At 38.2% G+C, this 22,138-nt stretch overlaps 4 protein-coding genes across 5 annotated transcripts; 1 reads left to right on the forward strand and 3 right to left on the reverse strand.

Moving 5' to 3' along the window:
• Positions 1–1,209: 1,209 nt before the first annotated feature.
• On the reverse strand, positions 1,210–4,087 carry LOC137717421 (NADPH-dependent pterin aldehyde reductase). The gene is made up of 2 exons (XM_068456787.1): positions 3,713–4,087; positions 1,210–2,054 (listed from the first exon to the last, which is right to left on the reverse strand). The coding sequence occupies exons 1-2, from the start codon at positions 3,923–3,925 to the stop codon at positions 1,530–1,532; spliced, it is 738 nt and encodes a 245-aa protein (XP_068312888.1). The 5' UTR covers positions 3,926–4,087; the 3' UTR covers positions 1,210–1,529.
• Positions 4,088–4,091: 4 nt separating this feature from the next.
• Positions 4,092–11,358, forward strand: LOC137717420 (DExH-box ATP-dependent RNA helicase DExH9). The gene is made up of 13 exons (XM_068456786.1): positions 4,092–4,511; positions 4,635–4,835; positions 4,932–5,489; positions 5,907–6,011; positions 6,496–6,606; positions 6,990–7,240; positions 7,366–7,489; positions 7,672–7,954; positions 8,033–8,187; positions 8,454–8,603; positions 8,700–8,932; positions 9,074–9,338; positions 10,342–11,358. The coding sequence occupies exons 1-13, from the start codon at positions 4,224–4,226 to the stop codon at positions 10,618–10,620; spliced, it is 3,003 nt and encodes a 1,000-aa protein (XP_068312887.1). The 5' UTR covers positions 4,092–4,223; the 3' UTR covers positions 10,621–11,358.
• On the reverse strand, positions 11,025–11,579 carry LOC137717224 (vegetative cell wall protein gp1). Its single transcript, XM_068456517.1, has one exon. It carries the CDS (start codon positions 11,577–11,579, stop codon positions 11,025–11,027), a length of 555 nt encoding a protein of 184 aa, XP_068312618.1.
• Positions 11,580–12,885: 1,306 nt separating this feature from the next.
• On the reverse strand, positions 12,886–21,196 carry LOC137717535 (auxin response factor 1). 2 transcript variants are annotated; one of them, XM_068456931.1, is made up of 15 exons: positions 21,045–21,196; positions 20,249–20,337; positions 19,199–19,314; positions 17,779–17,874; positions 17,611–17,667; positions 17,292–17,444; positions 17,051–17,135; positions 16,393–16,483; positions 16,124–16,288; positions 15,247–15,366; positions 15,096–15,171; positions 14,666–14,831; positions 14,078–14,580; positions 13,474–13,664; positions 12,886–13,067 (listed from the first exon to the last, which is right to left on the reverse strand). In XM_068456931.1, the coding sequence occupies exons 2-15, from the start codon at positions 20,292–20,294 to the stop codon at positions 12,899–12,901; spliced, it is 2,034 nt and encodes a 677-aa protein (XP_068313032.1). In that variant the 5' UTR covers positions 20,295–20,337; positions 21,045–21,196; the 3' UTR covers positions 12,886–12,898. The 2 variants fall into 2 exon arrangements, with proteins under 2 accessions (XP_068313032.1, XP_068313031.1); XM_068456930.1 differs by having other exon boundaries at positions 21,040–21,183.
• Between the last annotated feature and the right edge of the window lie 942 nt (positions 21,197–22,138).

The following is a 22,138-nucleotide window of genomic DNA, read 5'->3' on the forward strand; positions in this document are numbered from 1 at the left end:
GATCTATGCAAAGATGGTGTGATTGAGTTGCAGTTCTGTAAGAGTGAAGATCAAGTTGCTGATCTCAAGACAAAACCTCTCAAACAACCAGCATTCGAGAAGCTCAGAAGTATGCTTGGAGTTTGTTCAAGGGAGGGACTCACACAGGAGTGAAGGAAAGATGAAGATCAATCCTAAACTGTTTTTCTGCAGAAATCAGTTTAAGGGAGGGTGTTAAGATTTATCTTTAGATTATTTATTTTCAATAAAGTGGTTACATGTAGTTAGGAGACTTGTTTACCTAGTCTACAGGAGAACCCCTAAGTTGTAGGAGTCATGGTTAGGGTTTACGTTACTTGCAAAAATCGTGGTATGTAGTTCCACAAAATCTACAAAGTGGATGTTATGCAGCAGATGTGTTTTCTTATTTAAGTTGTATTTTTTCTCATTCAAGTAAATGAATTTCAGAGCTTCTTAGCCACCTCTTTAGCAGCAAGCTTGCATTTACAGTTTCAAAAGTTTAATCAACATGCCGCCGGTCCCCTTTCCCTTGTCAATTGTCAGATAAAATAGATTACAACAAAATTGACATCAGAACATCTGTACATGCAAGTTAAATAGTCAAAATTGTAATATACAGTTTATGTGTCACGTTTGCTATTCATTTGTCGGATCCTAGATATTCGATGGGAGCATTCTGCAAAACTTGAACTAGTTTCAACTTCAAGTTTCCTGCGTAACAAAGCCCATATCGGTATTGCTGCCGTCATAAGTCCCTACTACCGCATATGTGCATACGTGAATCCACGTAACACACGGCATAGTATGAGTAATGGTTAGGCTTGATTTTCGATTGGATCGACGTGAATCCACGTAACACGTGGCATAGTATGAGTAATGGTTAGGCTTGATTTTCGATTGGATTCGATCCAATCGAAAACACATGCTACCATTTGTAATTCAAAAGGTTTTGAAATTGAATAAAAATGCCAAGTTCGGAGCTTTAAAACTCGGACCAATTCAAAAATTTTGAAAATTTTTAAAACAGATTACTTTTGAAGTTTTTGGTACACAATACATTTGATGTTATCTACCTTTTTTTTTTTACCTCCCACACCTCTCTGAATTTCCGACCGTCAGATCAAATGAATTAAAGAAGATATAAAAAACATAAATTAACAAGAAGTGTGTGAGAGATAAAAACGAGTGTGTGGATAACACTACCCTACATTTAACTCAAATGAACCAATTTTTATAGATTCATACATCATTCAAAATACATCAAATAGAACAGAGACTCAAAATAGCATAATTCCTATCCCATTTTTTTTACTCTTCAGATTTTTTGGATTTCGGATTCAAATCGATCATAGCAAATGTGGATTGAATCCATAAGCAGTGAGATTTGAGCGAAACTGAAATAATACAGCATCATTTAAACAACAGTCAAATAGACTCAGTTTTGTTCATTCATGCACTAATACTAAAACTACTCCTCCATTCCATCCTACAGGAATGTCTAGATTCATCTATGTAACGGAGTTGTCATGTCATACGTTAAGAGAAGCGCCGTTGTCAGCCGCCGTAAGATTCAAAATCATGGTAGCAGCCCTGACGGCCCATGCATCAGGTTTCGGATAATTCTTCATACTAGACTCCCCAAAACACGACTCAAGCATGTCCGTGTGTATCACACCCGGGCTGAGCGCAAGAACCGCCATCTCACTCGGTACCTCCCTCGCCACTGATCGGGTCAACCCCTCCACCGCCCATTTTGACGCACAGTATGGTGCCACGTGCGCTGCACCCGATCGACCCCACCCGGAGGAGATGTTTACTATGATTCCGGATGGGTTCTTCCCCTCATTCCGCGACAGCATCAGTGGAATGAAGTGGCGCAACACGTTAGCGACTCCTTTAACGTTGGTATCTATCACGCTGTCAAATTCTTCCACCGGAACCTCCCAAAGCTTCTTGTTGTCGTTGATCATGCCTGCATTGTTCACTACAATATCTGGGATTCCCCTCTTTTCCATAACAACTCGCGCCAGATCAGCAATGCTGTTATTAGACCTCTGCCAATAATATCATTGAAAAAAAACAGAAACAAATTCCCCGGATTAAAAGAAAACGCAAAGGAATTGAAATAATCTTCCATGTAAAAATTACTGTGAAACCTTCAAATGATAGATTAAAATCCAACCAATAATCTCACTTGACACAAATTTTTAATATCACAAGATGAAAGCCTTGCTTGCAAGAGGCCTACGAAAAGAAATAAACTTCCAAACCAACTAGTCATTTTATTTATTATGCCTTGAATTCTCCCTAAGCACAATCATATCTAAATGCCTTTACACGTCCTCAAAGTTCAACCACAACGCAATACCTATAAGCATACAAATAAAATAAAGTAAAGCTTTTTTAGTACTTAAGAGAAACCTCCACAGATACCATGGACATTCAGCTTAATACTTTACAGGATAGTGTCTAATGTCCACTAACACAAATTTAGTCTGCTAATAAGGAACAACATTACTCTCAAATTTGCATATATCAATGAATCAATCCATAGACTACAAAATCACTAACATGCGATGGAACTTAAGGAAAGTCCGTCAGAATAAAGCAATCACAAAAGAAGCAAAAGGAAAATAAAGAAGAACTCGTCAATCGAATAAAGAGATAACATGTGTTGGACATGTATTTTCGTCAAAGGATCTAGAGTATCAACTAATGCATTAATTATAATAATCAAGAAACAGAATACTCAGACTTTAAAAACGGAGCAATAGCATTGAGGAATAAGCTGCTCATAGTGAATTTTTCGCAACCCCAATTTCTAGTCTTGCTCCCATGTGTTGAGTAAGGTTTCATCAATTCTTTCACTCGTTTACTCTTAATTCATTTATTTATTCTTGTTGAGGGCATACTTTCTGTTATTTGTCAGGTGCTTGTAGCTTCAGAACTTTGAGCAGTGGTCTTGTCATGGATGGTTTTAGGCCTTGTTGGCTCTCTAGGATTGGATTGGAATGGATAACTTGTCCAATTCAAGGTATATTAAAGGTGCAGGAGAATGAATTTTCAATTTGAGGGAATAAGAAGGGGATTAGACATGAAGGAAATTTGTCCCTTTCAATCCTCCATTTTGAGGGGGATTGGGATTCCTTAATAAATAATCCATCTTCTACCTTCAAGTTTGACACAACTTTTCATTTCTTCTTAAAGAGCCTTGGCGCAACAGAAAGGTTGCTCCTTTGTGACTGAAAGGTCACGGGTTATAGTCCTAGAGACGACATTTTTGCAAACCAAGGGTAAGGCTGCGTAAAATAGACGTCCCCCAGACCACCTCCTCACCCTCGCAAAGCGGGAGCTTGTTGGCTTGAGTCGCCTCTTCTTAAATATACCTTCAGCATAGTTGGTTATCCATTCTAATCCAATCATGGAGATTAAACGATGCCTTAGTATAATCGTGATTGATTTCGTGATTTTCCAGATACTTGTCTAGTATTTAGATAATAATTGTTACCATGAAACAATCTAATTTAAATATCAAATGGAAATTTCTCTAAATTAAATATCAAATGAAATAATTTTGCAGAAAGACGGAGCAAACCAATTCACAATTTGCACACCAGAAGAACCAAACAAATCAATGCAAATTACTGATAAATAATACTGAAACCGTAATTATTTAAAGTAAAAGAATTAAACGAATAAAATGAAAACTCACGACGTCGGCGTTGAGGAAGAGGTGTTTGTCGGAGGAGAGCTCGGATTGGAGGGCGTTGAGCTTATCTTGGGAACGGGAGCAGCCGATTACTGTGTGGCCCCTCTTCGCCATCTCCACCGCCAGCGCTCGCCCCAGCCCTTTGCTCACTCCCGTTATGACTACGATCCGCGACGCCGCCATGCCTCCTCCGCCTCCCTTGCTCGCCACGTTCATCCCTCTCTGCTCTTTCTTCTCTGTCTCTCGGTTTCGGCCGCGAGTGGCCTCTTTCTTCTCTGTAAAATGTGAAGTGGACGGGACTTGTACATGTGAATATTAGAAAGTCACGTGAGCAAGTCACGTTGGATGTGTGGGCCCACCAACCAAAACCTCGCCTAAAACGCACATTACATTGGCTATTAGGGACCCCAAGCTCACAGCCGCCGCCGGAGACGAAGCAGAACGCTGCAAACCCTAGCGATTCTTCAGGAATTAGCAGCAGGACGCCTCTGAACGCAGCGTTTTGGTTCCCAACATGGAAACGGAAGCGGCATCCCTGAAGAGGAAGTCGGAGGGAGAGGCCGAGTTGGAAGAAGCTCCACAGAAACAACAAAAGAGGGACAACGGTTGGGCAAGCGTCGACGACGAAGCGGTGGCCTGCTTGCACGACGTGTCGTATCCTGAGGGCTATGTCGTTCCTCCCCCTTCTTCTTCTTCTTCAGCTGCAGCAGAAGCTTCTGAACCTGCCAAGAAATTCCCCTTCCCTCTGGACCCTTTTCAGTCTGAGGCCATAAACTGCCTCGAAAAAGCCGAGTCCGTCATGGTATGTAAATTTGTTACTGGTTTTTTTTTTTCAATTGAAACTTTTAGCATTGAGTTTATTTTAATTGAAAGTTTTTGACTTGTGAATTGGTGCATTTTTTTAATTCAATGTATGCTATGATAGGTGTCTGCTCATACGTCGGCTGGGAAAACTGTGGTGGCATCGTATGCGATTGCAATGTCTCTAAGAAACAAGCAGAGAGTGATATACACTTCACCAATCAAAGCACTGAGCAACCAAAAGTATAGAGAGTTCAAAGAGGAGTTTTCCGACGTTGGCTTGATGACGGGCGATGTAACTATCGACCCCAATGCTTCCTGCTTGGTATGCAAGTGCAATGCACGCCTTTTCTTTTGTGTTTGATTTTCGGGTGTTTATCCTTTTGGGTTTTTGGTGATGATACTTTTGAATTTCACTCAGGTTATGACAACAGAAATCTGGCGTAGCATGCAGTACAAAGGGTCAGAGATAACGCGTGAGGTGGCGTGGATTATCTTCGATGAGGTGCACTATATGCGTGATAGGGAGAGAGGTGTGGTGTGGGAAGAGAGCATTGTTATGGCTCCAAAGAATGCTCGGTTTGTGTTCCTCTCAGCAACTGTGCCAAATGCTAAGGAATTTGCTGATTGGCTTGCAAAGATTCACCGTCAGCCTTGTCACATTGTCTATACTGATTATAGGCCAACTCCTCTGCAGCATTATATTTTTCCTTCTGGAGGGAATGGATTGTACTTGGTAGTAGATGAAAAAGGGAAATTTCGCGAAGACAGCTTTCAGAAGGCTCTTAATGCTCTTGCTCCCACTGCCGATAGTGCTAAGAAGAAGGAAAATGGCAAGTGGCAAAAGGGTTTGATCATGGGCAAGGCTGCTGAGGAAAGTGATATCTTCAAGATGGTCAAAATGATAATTCAGCGTCAGTATGATCCTGTAATACTTTTTAGCTTTAGCAAAAGGGAGTGCGAATCTCTTGCAATGCAGGTACGTACCTATCTATTTTAAAATATACTTCTTAAATGAGGTTAGCTGCTACCAAGCTCCCGCCCAATGTATTTCCTTACTACTATTGGTTAGTCTAATGTAGAGTGAACCTTTTGCACCCTGTTGCCTATGTGGTTCAGACATTATGAGCTATGTTTTGAGTATCTGTTCAATACCCTTGTCAACCTTTTGGATGAAAGATTAAGTATAATATACATGTATTAGTTATTCATTCCGAAACGATACTACTTGGTTGGGAATCCTTGTGGACTATGTTCCAATTAAATGTGGCTGTGTCTGACTGTTGATTTGAATGTTTTGATAGAAATATTTTTGTTGTAATTTTTTAGTTCCTTTATCTTTTTGTCAGCACCAGTTTTTTGGTTCCAATTTTTTGTTTTCTTTTTGGTGTCACAGATGGCAAAAATGGATCTAAATGGGGACAATGAGAAAGAAAATGTAGAAACCATCTTCTGGAGTGCTATGGATATGCTTTCTGATGATGATAAAAAGTTACCTCAGGCAAGCTTTTGTTTCTTCCTTTCTAAGCTGGCATGTCTGTTTAAGCATTGTGTTTGGTTTGCATGAAGTAGTGTTATACTCTTTCAAGTATTACGCCAGATGTAACTTTTTTCTATGTTTAAGCATTCACGAGTTAGACTTTGTATGTGTGTGTGTATGTCTTTCTTTTCCTCCATGTATTTGTGTTATCTCGTGACTACTTTGAAGTTGAGTAAGCAAGGTGGAGGTTTGACAGTTTAGTTAAAGCATAGTGGAACTAATACACATTTAATGGTTGGGTTCTTCCGGTTAACGTCAAATAGGATAACAAAAAAGTTGCAATGAAGTTACTTAATATTACTTGCTCAGTAGATATTCAAATAACTTGATGTTTAATTTTATCTGAAATAATGTTTCTATTTTTTTTTATATATGTGCCCACTGCTGCTCAGAATTTTGCTTTATTTCGTAGTGATGTTCATTCCTTAGTATACTGCTTAAACAGGTTTCACATATGCTACCCCTTTTGAAGCGTGGAATTGGTGTGCATCATTCTGGCTTGCTTCCAATTCTAAAGGAAGTGATTGAGATATTATTTCAGGAAGGCCTAATCAAGGTTGGGTCTAAATTCTATTTCATCTATTTTGTTGTATGCTTAATCTTTAAATTTGATTGGCTACTATTGCTTTGGTTGGGACTTATATGTGATCCCAATCAGTGTGTTCAAATCTTGACCAGCCAGTTGGCCCTTTTTTTCATACAAAAATCTTGATTTTGTTCTGGCTAGACTACTATGACCACTTTTAGCGACCTCCAGATTGGTCTATTTCTTCTGGTGACAAACTGTTGCAGACATATTGGCCTAGAAAGGCTTTTCAATAAGTTGTATTTTCATTCATTTTCTCGCACTTCCAGCCGAATTACATACATTTTTATGTATATCTATGCTTATATTTTCTTTTAACAAAGTGGTATAAAAATTGAACTGTATTTCTTTAGTGTTTGTTTGCCACAGAGACCTTCAGCATAGGATTGAACATGCCTGCAAAAACTGTTGTGTTTACCAATGTCCGGAAATTTGATGGTGATAAGTTCAGATGGCTATCCAGTGGAGAGTATATACAAATGAGTGGCCGTGCTGGTCGCCGTGGTATTGATAAGCGTGGAATATGTATACTTATGGTAGATGAGAAGCTGGAACCATCTACTGCTAAAATGATGCTTAAAGGAAGTGCTGATTGTTTGAACAGGTGTATCCCCTATGCTTTTACTCTGAACTTCTATTAAAAAATATATATTTTGAACAATGAGAAGATTTCCTCTTTTAGTTTTGTTAGGTTTTTCTCCTATTGACCTTTGTTCTCTTGCTTTGCAGTGCTTTTCATTTGAGCTACAACATGCTTCTGAATCAATTACGCAGCGAAGATGGTAATCCAGAAAATTTGCTTCGTAACTCGTTCTATCAATTTCAAGCTGATCGTGCCATCCCCAGTCTTGAGGTTAGTTGGCTACCATAGAGGATAGTGATTTTGTAATTGCAGTTGGACTGCCTTTTATTCGTATCTTGGTTGGGATTTGTGTTTCAGAAAGTGTCTTCACAGTCTAAAGAAATCTATTAAGACATTACGTATACGATCACTTCTGTTGTGTTTCTGATTTGTGAATTATGTTATTGTTGCAGAAGCAAGCAAAGGATCTTGAGAAAGAGAGGGATTCAATTATAATTGAAGAAGAAGATAGTGTAAAGAATTATTACAATCTGTTACAGCAATACAAGAGTTTGAAACAGGAACTTCATGATATTGTGCTTTCTCCAAAGTACTGCTTACCATTTCTGAAACCTGGTAGGCTTGTCTCAATCCAATGTGCTAAAAGTGATGAAAGTTCCCCTTCTTTTTCCATTGAGGACCTGGTCACATGGGGAGTGATACTAAATTTTCAACGGGTGAAAACTGCTTCAGAAGGTGAGGATGCTGAATTGCTTAGAGTCTTTATTCTGATTTGAGTTTTCGAATTTCTAAACAATCCATTCTGTTGTCCAGATGATGCAAGTAGAAAACCTGAAGATTCAAACTACACAGTGGATGTTCTGACAAGGTGCAGGGTAAGTACAGATGAAGTTGCTAAGAAAACCATCAAAATTATCCCTCTCAAAGAGGCAGGAGAACCTGCTGTTGTCTCCATTTCCATATCTCAGGTAAATGCCCTACCAGGAGAACCATCAAAATTATGAACTGTAACCAATGTTCCTTAGGTTGCTGATGCAGTGATTCACTGATCTAAGTGACCTTATTAATATTTTTTGCAAATTTCCGCTTCTATTTTGATAGGGTTTAAGTTTGTGTACAAGTCATTTTGGCAATTCTTTTAGGGATCATTTTCCATTCTGTGCTATGTAAAGTATTAATTGTTTATCACTTACCCAAAAGCTTCTTATTTTGCTAACTTATGTTTTCTGAACAGATAAATAGTATGAGTGGACTTTGTATGGTCATTCCTAAGGATCTTTTGCCACTACCAGCTCGAGAAAACACACTGAAGAGAGTTCTTGAAACTATGTCAAGATTTGATAAAGGAAAGATTCCTCTTCTCGATCCAGAAGAAGATATGAAGGTATGCTACTGCAATTTGAACTTTTAGTTTTTATTTTATTACTTTCTTTTTAAAATTCTGTGTCACTAATTTCAAGTGCACTTTACTGTTCTTCAGATTGAAAGTAGTTCATACAAAAAGGTGTCTCGTAGGATCGAGGCGTTAGAGAACCTGTTTGACAGGCATGAAGTTGCTAGAACTCCACTTATTGAGCAAAAGCTTAAGGTTTTTCATATGAAGCAGGATTTGGCTGCCAAGATCAAGTCAATCAAGAAAACAATGCGCTCGTCCACTGCATTAGCTTTTAAAGATGAACTGAAGGCAAGAAAACGGGTCCTTCGGAGGCTAGGGTAATGAATTCTCGTTATTTTTCATCTCACTGTTTCTGGCCTTCCGTCATTTTCTATTTCAACCATAAAATTCTTTTCTATCTTTTAGTTTTAAACTGGGAATTCCATCACTTTGATGCCTTAGAAATGATTGGAATGCAGATATGTTACAAATGATGGTGTTGTGGAGTTGAAGGGTAAAGTTGCTTGTGAAATCAGTAGTGCAGAAGAGTTGACCCTGACTGAGCTCATGTTCAATGGGGCTTTCAAGGACATAAACGTGGAAGAGATGGTTTCTCTTCTCTCATGTTTTGTGTGGCAGGAGAAGCTTAAGGAAGCTACAAAACCAAGGGAAGAGCTTGACCTGCTATTTTCACAATTACAAGATACAGCTCGGAGGGTTGCTGAGGTTCAGCTCGAGTGCAAGGTAAAAAACTTCCTTTCTGGTACAGTTGAATATTTATTTGAAACTTCCATCAACTATGGACAACAGAACATTATTTCGTACGTAAATGTTTCTTACTTGGAACTTGGAAGTCACAGTCAAAGAAAAGTTGAGTGCATGTCCACTTGAACATAAAGAACAGCCCGAAAAAAGTGGCAAACCCATTTTATGTTGGCCCTTCCTGATTGCAGTCATAAGTTAATGCTAACTACTTTACCAAACTAGTCTGGTGACGCAGTCACGCAGGACCCATAATGATTGAACAATATTTTTTTGAAGAATATGTGACACAAGAAGCCCCTAAAGTATTTTTGCGAAGCATTTGAATAATGTTCATGTAGAAAAGTGACATCTTATACCTTGTCCAAAGCTTAAGGTTCATATCCATAGTCCCATTCTACCATTTTGTTATCCTGAACTGTGAACCCTGACCAAATTGCTATTTTGCAGCATAAGTACCTACTATGGGAACTGGAATATCCTATCATAGTATCATACGGATAGGAGTTTAATGAAAGTTTGATTATGATTTGATAGCCTCTGTGAGAATATTCAGTCGTCTTTCTATGATCAACTTGATCAGAATATCAGATAAAGCTTGTATATCATCAGTCTACCAGAGATTCGTCTTCTCCATAAAGTAGAATGAGTGCAAAATTTCCGAAGACATTATATTATATGCATGCGTATTCTGCAGTAAAATTGTGTGAGACGCTGAGATTCGTTTCTTTGTAAAGTATCATTTAACCTACCAAGCAATTACGATTCATTGACTAAGTGAATTTGTTATTGCCTATGGACAAGAATAATACAAATATCCATGGTCATTGCTCAGTGTCCATATATTGATTGGTCCACTGGGTATATTGGTCTAAATTGGCCAAACTGTTTGTCGAACATCTGTGTGCTCGGATTTGTTTACACTATTCTTATATAGATGATTTTTACCTTCCGTTGAAATGCTTTTGCATTGTATACACTGCAGGTCGAAATTGATGTTGACAGCTTTGTGAGTTCTTTTCGGCCTGATATTATGGAGGCTGTGTATGCTTGGGCAAAAGGGTCCAAATTCTACGAGATCATGTCAGCTACACCTGTTTTTGAGGGCAGCTTGATCAGGGCAATTAGGAGATTAGAGGAAGTCCTTCAGCAACTTATTCAAGCAGCCAAGTCTATTGGAGAAACCGAGCTTGAGTCAAAATTTGAGGAGGCCGTTTTGAAGATCAAAAGGGACATTGTCTTTGCGGCTTCCCTATACTTGTAATTTTTTATGGGTTCATACAGAGTACTGTCAGTTGATCTGCAAGTGGATGCATTTCATTTTTCAATCGAGAGATGAGATGGCAATTGGCGATTAAGTCCTGGAACGAGCATATACAAAATTTTGGCCTGAAGATGTACGTATTATTTCCAACATAGCGTGGTCTCTCATTTTTTTAGTTTTTATTTTTGGGTTGATCGTCATTTTGTTTATGTTATTGTACGAGGATGTGTAACGGTAGTAGGAAAAACTCACAGAATTGTTGCCAAGACCGAAACATTATCTGATATAAATTTATGCAGGAGCTTTCTGTGACATGTATAATTCTAAGTTCACATACATGTATGAGCAGAATCATTATTGTGTACCAGAAATTGACATACACTGCCTTTAAGTAAGATATTACACTACTGGATGTTCACTTCACGAATGCGAAGACAGGGACAGATGCAGTGAAACAAACGGATGCCCCAGTCAACAACGCAATTCAAGACACGAGTGGCGGAGGCGGCAGCATAACATCTCTCCTTCGTTGTTGCTCTGGGCGTTTGTGTATGTATAACTGGTACTCCATACACAGGATTTGGATCTGTATATTGCTGATAAGATGCGGTCGGAATTGGATAGGGATACTGTGTGCCGCTGCTGCTGCCGTCGTTGAAAGCAGTTTCCTGTTGGCTTGGAACCGGATCATGATGATGATGATAGGAAAATTCTGGAGCAGGCTGGAGTGGAGGTGCCAAGGGAGTCTCGTAGGTGTACTCGGCATCCAGCCATGGTGGTAAAGGTGGAGCCGAGGGCTGAGTTGAGGAGGAGGACGAGGAAAATGAGCAGTAATAGTGGCGGGGTGGTGGTGGCGGCGGTCGTTGAGGTGGCGGATGAGGACAATAGGGTTGGTGGTGAGTCTTCCTTTTCTTCTTCTTTCTTGGCCAAAACTTGAGCTTCTTAACAGCTTTGATCATGTTCTCTTTGGACTGGAAGCAGTTGAAGGCTGGTAGGATTCCGGAGAAACGGGTGAGAGATGTGATGTGAGAGCAGCAGCTTGAGCCGGAGGAGTTGATAAGTTTATAAGATATTTGCTTTTGAATTGCATTGCATTGGATTCGCTTTCGGTTTGCTTTTTAATTTTCTAACCTTGTTACCGTTGTCCTTCCACTCAAACCAAACTCACCATTCATTCATGGCGCTCTGATTTTGTCGTCTTGTAGCTAGTCAGCATCAGATCTCCAACTTAAAAACCCAACATTACATCATCAACCCGGTTGATGGATGCATCTTAGACGTCACACGGAAATACAACTTCCTTGATGAGAGCGTAAGGGGTTCATCAAGCGTAAGGGGTGCAACTTAGGTTGGGTTAACCTGAACCTCCCTACATTCGATCCAATTTTTAACCTAATTGGACTAGCTGAAATTAGTCCAAACTAACCCAACCTTAATCCAATCGTTTTTTGTGGATGGGTTTGGATAAACCAAAATGTTATTTTGGTTCAAATGCAATTGGTATAGCACATTTTTTGTGGGCAAATGCAATTGGTACAGCAACTATTACTACGGACGGTTTAATAGCATTCTCCTTCACATGTAAATAAAAGGTCTTAAGTTCGGTTCTCGTCCAAGGTAAATTTGAGCCACATAATTGCTAGCTCATTGTGAGGCTTAACTCACTGTCTCACTCACTTACGATAGATAATATCGTTTGTTCACAAAAAAAAAAAAATTGCAACTAGTATAAAAACCTTCTATTGCCATTTGCCACATCTTTTGATGAGAGACAGAGAAGGCTGTAAACACCGAAAACCCAAAGCTTCTTCTGTACGAAAAACTCGGCGCAATTCACTTGCAAGCAAGAGATAAAGGCTATATATTTATGTACAAAAACTCAATCCAACATGTCTCAACAGGTTCAAAAAGTAGATAATAAATTTAAAAAAAGAAAAAAAAGAAGATGAACAGCACGTACCCTGCCGTACACAGTAGAAAACTTTGGTAGCCCAGTTGGGTCCCAAACAAGCAAGCACTATGAGCTCTCGACAAAAGAACAAACAATAACCACAACACCCAAACTCTGCCGCAAGCAATGATTCTTCGGATTGCATGTGCATTAGAGACTACGGCCCCGCTCCATTTCAGCATGCAGGGAAACTACACAATGTGTTCCAACATGACTAGTTTGTCATAGCCGGCACAGCATCAATTTTTCAGTCTCTTGCGACGGTCAAGTTCCATCTTCCAATTTCATCTTCTTTTTCTTCCAATTTTTCTTTATGCAGGGGGGAGATCAGTATGCAGGTCCAACTATAGATGATCGGTCTTCAGTGTTGACTGCTGCTTCAGAATCCGGCTGGCCAGCTTTGACCTCATTCAGCGGAAGTTTTATCTTGGGCGACAACCTCTTTACTTCCTCTAATGTGTAGATAAAAATCTTCCTTACCATGCTGCAGAACTCACTGCAATATGATGCATAGAATTTACAGGACGAAAATCCGCAGGGGCAAAACATAAATGATAAAGAAATTGTAATCCATAGACCAGATTGCAGCAATTAAATTCATTTTCAAGAGCAAACAAAGAACCGTGGAGCAAACAAAGTTTAGATTCATTATCCTATTTATTTCTGGTCAATATCATAAAGGGGAAGGATACCCAAAAATTATGTAAATAAAAAGGAATCCTCAGTTATATTGTCCCGACACCATCTAATCATTAAGTTTCTTTTAAGAACAGTGGTCTCCTAATGCCGACTGCTACTAGTTCTTAGATTCACGATAAGATACAATTGAAGCACTTTAAAACAGTTAATTTTCAAGTTTGAGACTCAAATCAGGAATTAAAGAATTGGTCAAATGAACTTACTGCCATGGATCATCCCCAACCATCATCATGTCATCTTCATCATCGGTGTAGACAACCTGCCATTTCTTTGTAGATCCACAGAGTTCACCTTCAATATCGAACATCTCTTCTAGTTTCTTAAGCAGATCCTCGTACCGCTCAAACCGTGTCAAATCTACAGCCCTTCCAACAGCAATCCCTTGCATGTGAACCTGAGACATTTAAAAAAGAAAGAAAAGCTCAGTCAGATAGTCACCACCAACACCTAAGGCCCAATGACTACTTAAAAAGAAGGAATAAAGTGGCATGAACCAGTGCAATGTCCAATTCAAAAAGTAATGTAATAATAAACGCACTACAGAAAAGAAATACATGGTCATATTTAGACATTGATATTTACAAGTTCAGACCATACAGAGCCAGAAACTGCAACAAAAGCAGTAAAAGGGTGGAAAATATAGGGGGGTGCTATCCACACACCCCTTGTCAATTTCTGTCCGTTGATCTTCATTTCATCCGATCTGACGGCTGAAAATTAAAAGGGTGTGTGAAAAGTAAAAAGGGGTGTGTGGATATCACACCCCAAAATATTATTAGCTTGAGGGATAAAAACAACGTGAACTACCTTTGTGCAGCTCCGGATTTGCCTGCTTTGAGATTCCTGTGGTGATCTCAGACATGACTTCTCAGCATCACAACTTCCTGAAGGAAGATCAGATCGATTGAGATTTGATGGTTCCGAATGTTGGTCAGATTCTGCATCAAATGATGAAACTGGTAGAGTATCCCCCAACTTTCCAGACACCGTAACCACAGGAGAAGTCTCTTCTAAATTAGAATTTTCAAGTAGCTGAATTCCGAACAGCCTACAGCCATTCCCAGTGCTTTGTCTCCTTTCCCCACAATCTTTGTTCATAACAGGTGAAAAAGGCTCGGTTACACCATCAACTCGATTAGGCCAAAACATCGAGTTCCCAGAAACAGCAGCAAGAGAATTATTCCCAGTAAAGCACAGAGAATTGGGTTTTGAAGCAGAATTATACTTCGGAGATGGATAAATGTCTCGCCCACGCTGTGAGTCGCTATAGGAGAAAGCCGAAGGAGACTCAGCTTTGGATTTCCATTCACCTAGTAAACAAAGAACATACAAGATTTAAGGATAAAAAAGTCAAAACAGATTAGGAATCACACGTCACTATGTAAACAAACATACCCAGCGCAGTAAGGTCTGGGGATGGCGAAGGTAAAACAGGAGGCCGAGCCCGCTTATTCCTCAGTGCAGGTTGGGAGTTTTGGGGAGCAGTTGCCACCAGGGGCTCCAAATCCCATGGTGATACTCGATCTGGTCGCAATATTGATGAGGGCTCATCCCATTGGACCTGAAAAGTTAAAACACCGCGACAAATAAATAAATCTTTGCTATATAGTTCATCTTCAACTGACGAGACTTAAATCATGTGACACACCTTAAAGAAAAAGTTATTTGTCTTGAAAAAAAAAAAAATGATTATAAAGCCTCTAGATGTGGTTCCCCATCACAAAACCATAGTGTGATTTATCTCCAAATGTCTATGGCCAGAGTCAAATAGATTCTTGTAGGACTGACTCAAAACTCAATTTAGGAACATAATTGGAAAAAATACCTTTAGTGATCTCCACTCAGAATTCGCCCATCCAGGTGCTGTATTATCTCCAACTCCAACAATTGTACCACTGAACCTGTAGTGTGGTAAAAAATGATTAGGTCAGACTGCTAATGACTCCATTCAGAAAAACCAAGCAGGGAAAACATACCTTCTTTCAGGAACTTCCTCACCCTCAAATCTCATCTTAAACCTCATCCCAACAGACAGCTTCTGACTGCGAGCTTCAATGTACTTGTTGACACTTACAAGGAACTCAGACCGACTTGTTCTGGCACAAATGGACCCAGCAAATAATATTTTGTCAGGAATCAGGATAAATTTGAGAAATAAAACAAATGACCCAGCTACCCATTAACTTATCAAGAGATGTCTCATTCCTCCAATAAGGCAAGTATATTCTAATAGAGTAACATCAAGAGAAGAAATAACCCAACCAAATAGGCTGCCAAACTTTTTTAAATATAATATAAAAGAAATGATTATGCCAGCACCAATAACAAAACTCTTCAACATATTTAGGGACAATTTGATAACTTTTTCATTTTTTAGTTTTTAGTTTTTAGTTTTCATTTTTTGTGTTAGATAGAGGGCATATACAAGAGAGAATGACAGATATAGAAGAATGGAGGAAGAAAGGAAGGAGGGACATATGCAGAAGAAATGTATACGGATGGTTACACAGAATGAAAACTAAATCAAAAACTGATTTAAGATGTTTTTACTTTCAAGAATTTGTTTTCATTCATTCTTCTTTTTGCTTTCCCTCCCTCCTTATCCATCCTTCTTATCCATCCTTTCTCCATACACTTTCCCCATATCTCAAGCACAAAAAGTGAAAACTAAAAACGAAATGGTTATCAAATAGGATTTTAGTCTAAACACCATTATTCACTCGTACAAAATCAGAGTGCAATATATAAGAAATAGTCTGAGAAATTACACATAATAAGACTAGAAGGGCATTGGTAACAAATAAGATATGATAAGAACTCATTCGACTCCATATAAAGCAAAGGAGACAAGACCTTGGCTTGTAGAATACAGAAAATAGTGTCCCAGTTGCAATGGCATGAGATGCAGTCGCCAAAACTCCAAGATGCATGCTGTGACTAGAAATAACAGAAGACGGCATATTGCTTGGTTGTCTCATGAGTCTCCTTACTCCAACACGCAGCTCTCCATTTTCACCTCTGGAACATACATGTAAAACGACATATAAGCAAACAATACACCAACTTAATGTTAAGGTAACAAAGAAAAGATAATTAGTCCTCTTTATTGACTACAGACTTGCCTTAGGAATATAAATGCATCCCCAGCTACTAATTTCTTAGAACTCACAAAAACACTCCATCCAGTTGTGAGCAAGTGGCGCCTTGGTTGCCCTGGTTTGTTTTAGAAGAGGAAAAATGTAGAAAAATATAAAAGCGTAGGGTCTCACTATCACGCTGATAACAGCATAAAATTAAGGCAACAAAACAACACAACATCATATAATGCCAGCCAACATGACTAATATATGGATACAAATATTCCACAACATGATGCTGGATCTGAAGTCATGAGTTTCACAGACAAGAAAAGGAGAAACTACATGGTATTGCACTATTTTGGAAGAAATGAGTACAATAAAAAGATAAAAAGATGCTGAAGTACTGCAAATAGATAAAAGAATGCCGAGCCACAAAAGAAAAAGGGGAAGCCAGTCCAAAGCATTGCCAACCAGACCAACCAAAATAACAAAACTTATGCAAGCACATGTAAGCTACCCACTCACCATTCAAAATAAAAAAATATTAACTAATTACTAAAACAAAGTTACAAACATAAAAGTGGCTCAATGCATAATGAATGTGACATAGACAAAATGCAATTTTAGGAAGATTCCTGGCTAAAGCAGTTACAATAAGAAACACGAGTATCCAGTAAACCATTCAAAAAATATAGCCAACCTCGAAATATGTGCCGAAAATGCCATTCATTTCCATGCAAATCAGTTGCAACCAATTCTTGCCATGGAGGTTGCTGGGACATATCCTGAAAAATTTGAAATTCAGGCAATGCATAGAGAAACGAGCCAACCCCTACCAGGCCACCCCAAGGCATAGGATAGGAGAAAAAGACAAGCAAACATATGGTATAAATAAGGTAGAAACTCAAAAATATTAAAAGTTTGTTAAAAAATAAACTAACCAGTGGTGGCAGACAATCATCAGCATGCCTACGAAGGACGGAGAATCCACCATGTGTGCTGGTGTCAGAAGCAGTAAGTGTCTTGCAGAATGAATGTACTGTACACCGTGGAGTTTCTGGGAGTGGAGGATCTGGGCTTGTTACCTCACTTTGCTGATCCATGAAGAAGAATCAAATTAAGGAAAACAACACAAATGCAAAAGGGGAAGCCAAGGGCTGCAATCAATTATAAATCTAGGTACAAACAGAAACTACAAAGAAAAATACTTCATCAAAATTGGTTAATTAATCTTTTACAGGTTAGGGGAAGACAACTCACATCTGCTTCTGGTAGGAGGGTAACTTGTGCATAAACCTCATCTGTTTCAGGTTCAGCCTACATTCACGTTAAGTAAAAATCACACAACTACAAACTAGAGCCAACTGATGCACGATAAGAAGAAAAAGAAAAAAAATACCATAACAAACTTAAAAAATGGTCACCCACCCGAAGCTGAACATTAACAACTTTACATAGAATTTTGGATGGAAGATTGAATGAAGGCATTTGTTGCTCCGACCCTTGATGCATTGATGCTTCAAGCTATTATAAAGAAAAATACATGTAAAGTCAGTAAGATAGACAAAGATCATATAGAGCAAATTAAACTATTCTAGATCAGTTTATTTTATAACGATGAATATACAGTTGTCATATTCGGCCCAAACAGCAAAAGTAACAACGTATTATTCTTATAGAAAAAGGTGAATAAGAAAATCAACTAATTGACTTCTATGAGAGCAAGAAAAAAATTGTAAAACTGAAAAATTAAGAAAACAAAAATGGAAGACAAAAGTAATATAAAATTCTAAAATTATGCACTAAAACATATTATATGAAAGCCAAGCAGAATACACAATCTAAAGTGAGTTGCACGGTTGAACCAAGCTTTAAAATAAAACTTTGGACTAAAGTTCATAGTACTGATATAACATAGGTGGCGCTGGAGTACAGTTCACAAACTAAAAGACCCAAGGCCCACCAATCAAAACCTTACCTAAAACGCACAATATCTACAAACCATATAACAACCCACATCCCATGTAAAGACAATCTAAAGCATCCAACCAAAGGCAATCAAAACCTGGACCTTGCAATCATACTAATCGACAACACCAACAGCACATTACATGGATATTAGGGACTCCAAGTTCATGGAAACACTTCGGTAAGTACCATCACTAGGATCACAAAGCACATCCAACACCAGACTGAGTCCACACAACATATGTTATACCGCAGCTCCAAATTTAGAGAGAAGTAAAAAAAAAAAAGAGGTGGGGTACTAGCGACTAGCTATTCAATATTTTAATATTAATTCAAAGGGGAAAAAGCATGCGTCTTGTTCCAGTTTTCCCACTTAACTTTCCATTTGGTTCGGATCCCCCCTAAACCTTTAAAATGTGCCAATGTCCCCTCTCCGTTAATTGACGTCACAACCAGAATATACCCCACCCCAAATTGACTGGAACATAGAACCCTCACTTTCGATTAGAGCAGTAAACCCAAGTTCATTATAGTGCAATCCAGACTAAAATTGAGAATGATCTTGGCATGAACAATTAAAGCTACTGTCTTCTCTCTTCAATTCTCTTAACGTTTTAATAAAATAAAATAAATATTAAAATAAAAATAAAAAACCCCTTAAACCTGTAGTAAAGGAGAATCATCTCTCCCTTTAGAGCTCACTATATATCTCTTCATTGTACAGGTTGTCCATTGACTACAGCTATTTGTATTAAACGGTAATTGCTTACATAATTCAAAATTGGTTTCTGACATTATTAAGTAAAACATCATTCCAAAAGATGCAGTTACCAATTCAACCCACTGGCTACCTGTAGATAAACTTAAAGCTCGGACATACCTGTTCCATATGACCCTGTGGAAAGTAATAAACTCGCTCCCCTTCACGTGGAAGGGTGACAAGGGGACCAGCACAAGCATGCCATAGTTCCTTATACAAAGCATCACCAGGTGTCCCTATAAAATCAACAAAGTTTAGCCACACGAATGAGGAGAAGGAAGATGTACTATAGACACAAAATGAAGACATCAAATAAACCCACTCAAACAAAGGCAAATACTTCTAGCCCCTTCGAAACCACTGTAGCGATTAGAAATCTATTAATTATCAAGATGTAAGAAAATACAATTCAGAGACAAGTATTAAAAACAGGAAACAAATTTGCAGTAACAGAGGCATCCTATAAATGTTGTTCCTTCAATTCTTTTCTCCTTGGCTTATAAGATGATACAACGGTTTGTTGTCAGCTTATCATCCTAACTTTAAACTACATAAATGCCCTGGATGTATCCTGTTAGGTAGCATATGATATGGCTATCAAATTACAAGAGAAACAATGCCCTTAGTTAGTCATGACCTGTGGTAATCCTTAAACTAAAAAGATCTTTTACAAAGTGAGCCAGTTCTTAGGTCTATAAAAACTCAAATACATTCCAGCACAACAATGAATTTATAACTTCTCTAGAAAAGTAAAATACAATTATGGTAAAACATTTTCAGAAAACATTTTTAGTAAAAGCATTTGTAAAATGATTACTCCCTAAATTCTAACTAAGCCATGGCCTCAATAAGATTTGTTTCCACGCGAATGCATCAGTAACAAGGTATAAGCAAAATTTCTGCATATTAAACACCTGTGATCTGTCCCTTTGGGACATCCTATAAAACACCTATGATCTAGAAAATATGAAAACATATATGATAAGCACCTTTAGTTGGATTTGTATAGATGGTCTTAATGGTAATCAGTAATGTCTTCATGTTTTGGTAAAAATTAATGATCATAAGGTTCATCAATAATTCACCTTCGAATTAAGTATAGCATACTAACAGCAAGCAAAACACAACTTTCAAATTAGTAAGAGGTTCCACCAAATGAGAAAATCAAACCTGTCCTGGAAGTGCCTTGGGGATGATTGGAAGCTGAGAATGCCATAACAAAACTGAGAAAATATTCTCCCAACCCTGAAGCTTTTTTTCTGCGGAAACCCAAGTGTTAAACAAGTTGTTTGTATAGAAAGTAGAAACAAGCCACCCAACGCTGTCCAACTAATAGTACTACCAACTAAGACAAACCCAATAAGTAAATCCCCTTAATGATCACCCATAATCAATGCAAAACTAGCTTCAGCGCCTAGTAGTTATTAAGCCTTAAAATCTACACACTTTCTATGCCAGCAGCTAGCCTTGTGTGAACAATAAAGCATTAAATGACTAACCTTTTCGGGTCCTTAACCTTTCTTAGCCTAAAAAGGGCAATTTTTTTCAGTAAAGTAGAATTTGAAACGCACTTTAATGCAGAATTGAAGAAAGAAAAGCCAGAACGGAACAAATTCCATGAAATGCACTTTTGTATGTTTGTAGATTTCGATTGTGTATAATATCGAAAATGCATTTTCATCGATTTCGCAATTTTTCGGATCCAAAAACGCAACTTCATTTAACCCCCAACTCAGTACCATCTTCAACTCTAATAAAATTTCACTATTTTTTCCCTTTTGAAAAAAACAAAAAAAAGGAAAAAAAAAAATTAAAGCAGTTAATATCATGAGTTGGACCATTTTCCCAAAAACAAAACTAAGATCCCCAAACTCTGGATCTCTCACAGATTTGGAATCCCAGTACAAAAAGAACTGAAGAATTCAGAGAAACAGATTTAGCGAGCAGTAATAAGAGTGTACCTTACCACAGAGAAACAGATGCAGAGCTGATCAGCTGAAACGAATCCTCCTCCTGACCTGAAACAAGTAAATTAGGGTTTTGATTTGGGAGTGGGAGTGGGGGAATTTGGGAATTGGGAATTGGGAATTGGGATCGAAGGATGATAAGATTAAGGTCGTGTTTGGTCGAAGCCGACACCACCCTTTCGCTGCCCCTCTTTTCTCTCTCTTACTCCTTGGCTATTTTTTTTATTTTATTCTTTTACATTTACTATTTAAATAAATAATTATTATTAGCATTTCAATAATCTCAATTATTTCCGTCACATATTTTTTTTAAAGGTTCTAGAAATTTTGTAATCGTGACCGTTAATTGTACATCGTGCAGTTAAAAATTATTTTAAAATTTAAATTTTAAAATTAAACATAAATAACACCTAACAAAAACTAACTGTATGATGTACAATGAACGATCATGATCACGGAATTCCTAGTATTCTTAGGAAAATGATCCGGCGAATGATCCGGCGATGATCATTAGGAAAAAGATCCGGTGATGATCTTTTTTTCTTTTAAAATGCTAATAGCAATTCCTTTTAAATAATAAATTATTATATAATTTAATGTTTTAATTACAATTAGTTGTTTTGTCCAAGGTTGGCAAAGAAACGGGCTACCGGCAGACGAAGAGAGAGAAAGAGACTGACGAAGCTGTTGACAACTCGATGGATTTACTGACAGACGTTGGTTGGGTGGGTGCGTAATGCGCACGCTCTTTGTAAATTGTTTCATACGAAAATAAAAAAATAAGATAAAATATATAGTCACGGGTTATGGATGAAGGAATTCAAGGTACCCTGAAATCCCTACAACAATTGGTACAACTTTACCCCCTGCCGTCTCTTTCCCCATCCCCTTCAACTTTTCATTTCATATTCAACCTTCTTTTTCCGAGCGAGTGGTTGATTTTTCTTTTTCTTTTTTTACTAAGAGAATACCAGGATCTTCTTTGATGGGTCCTAATCCGACATTGATGGGAAAAAGAAGGAAGTTGACTCGTCGGTTTACGTTTTGTTTTCAAATTATTTTTTTAAATAAACGATATTATTTAAATAAGTAA

Source organism: Pyrus communis, chromosome 15, assembly GCF_963583255.1.
Source record: "Pyrus communis chromosome 15, drPyrComm1.1, whole genome shotgun sequence".
Taxonomy (NCBI): domain Eukaryota; kingdom Viridiplantae; phylum Streptophyta; class Magnoliopsida; order Rosales; family Rosaceae; genus Pyrus; species Pyrus communis.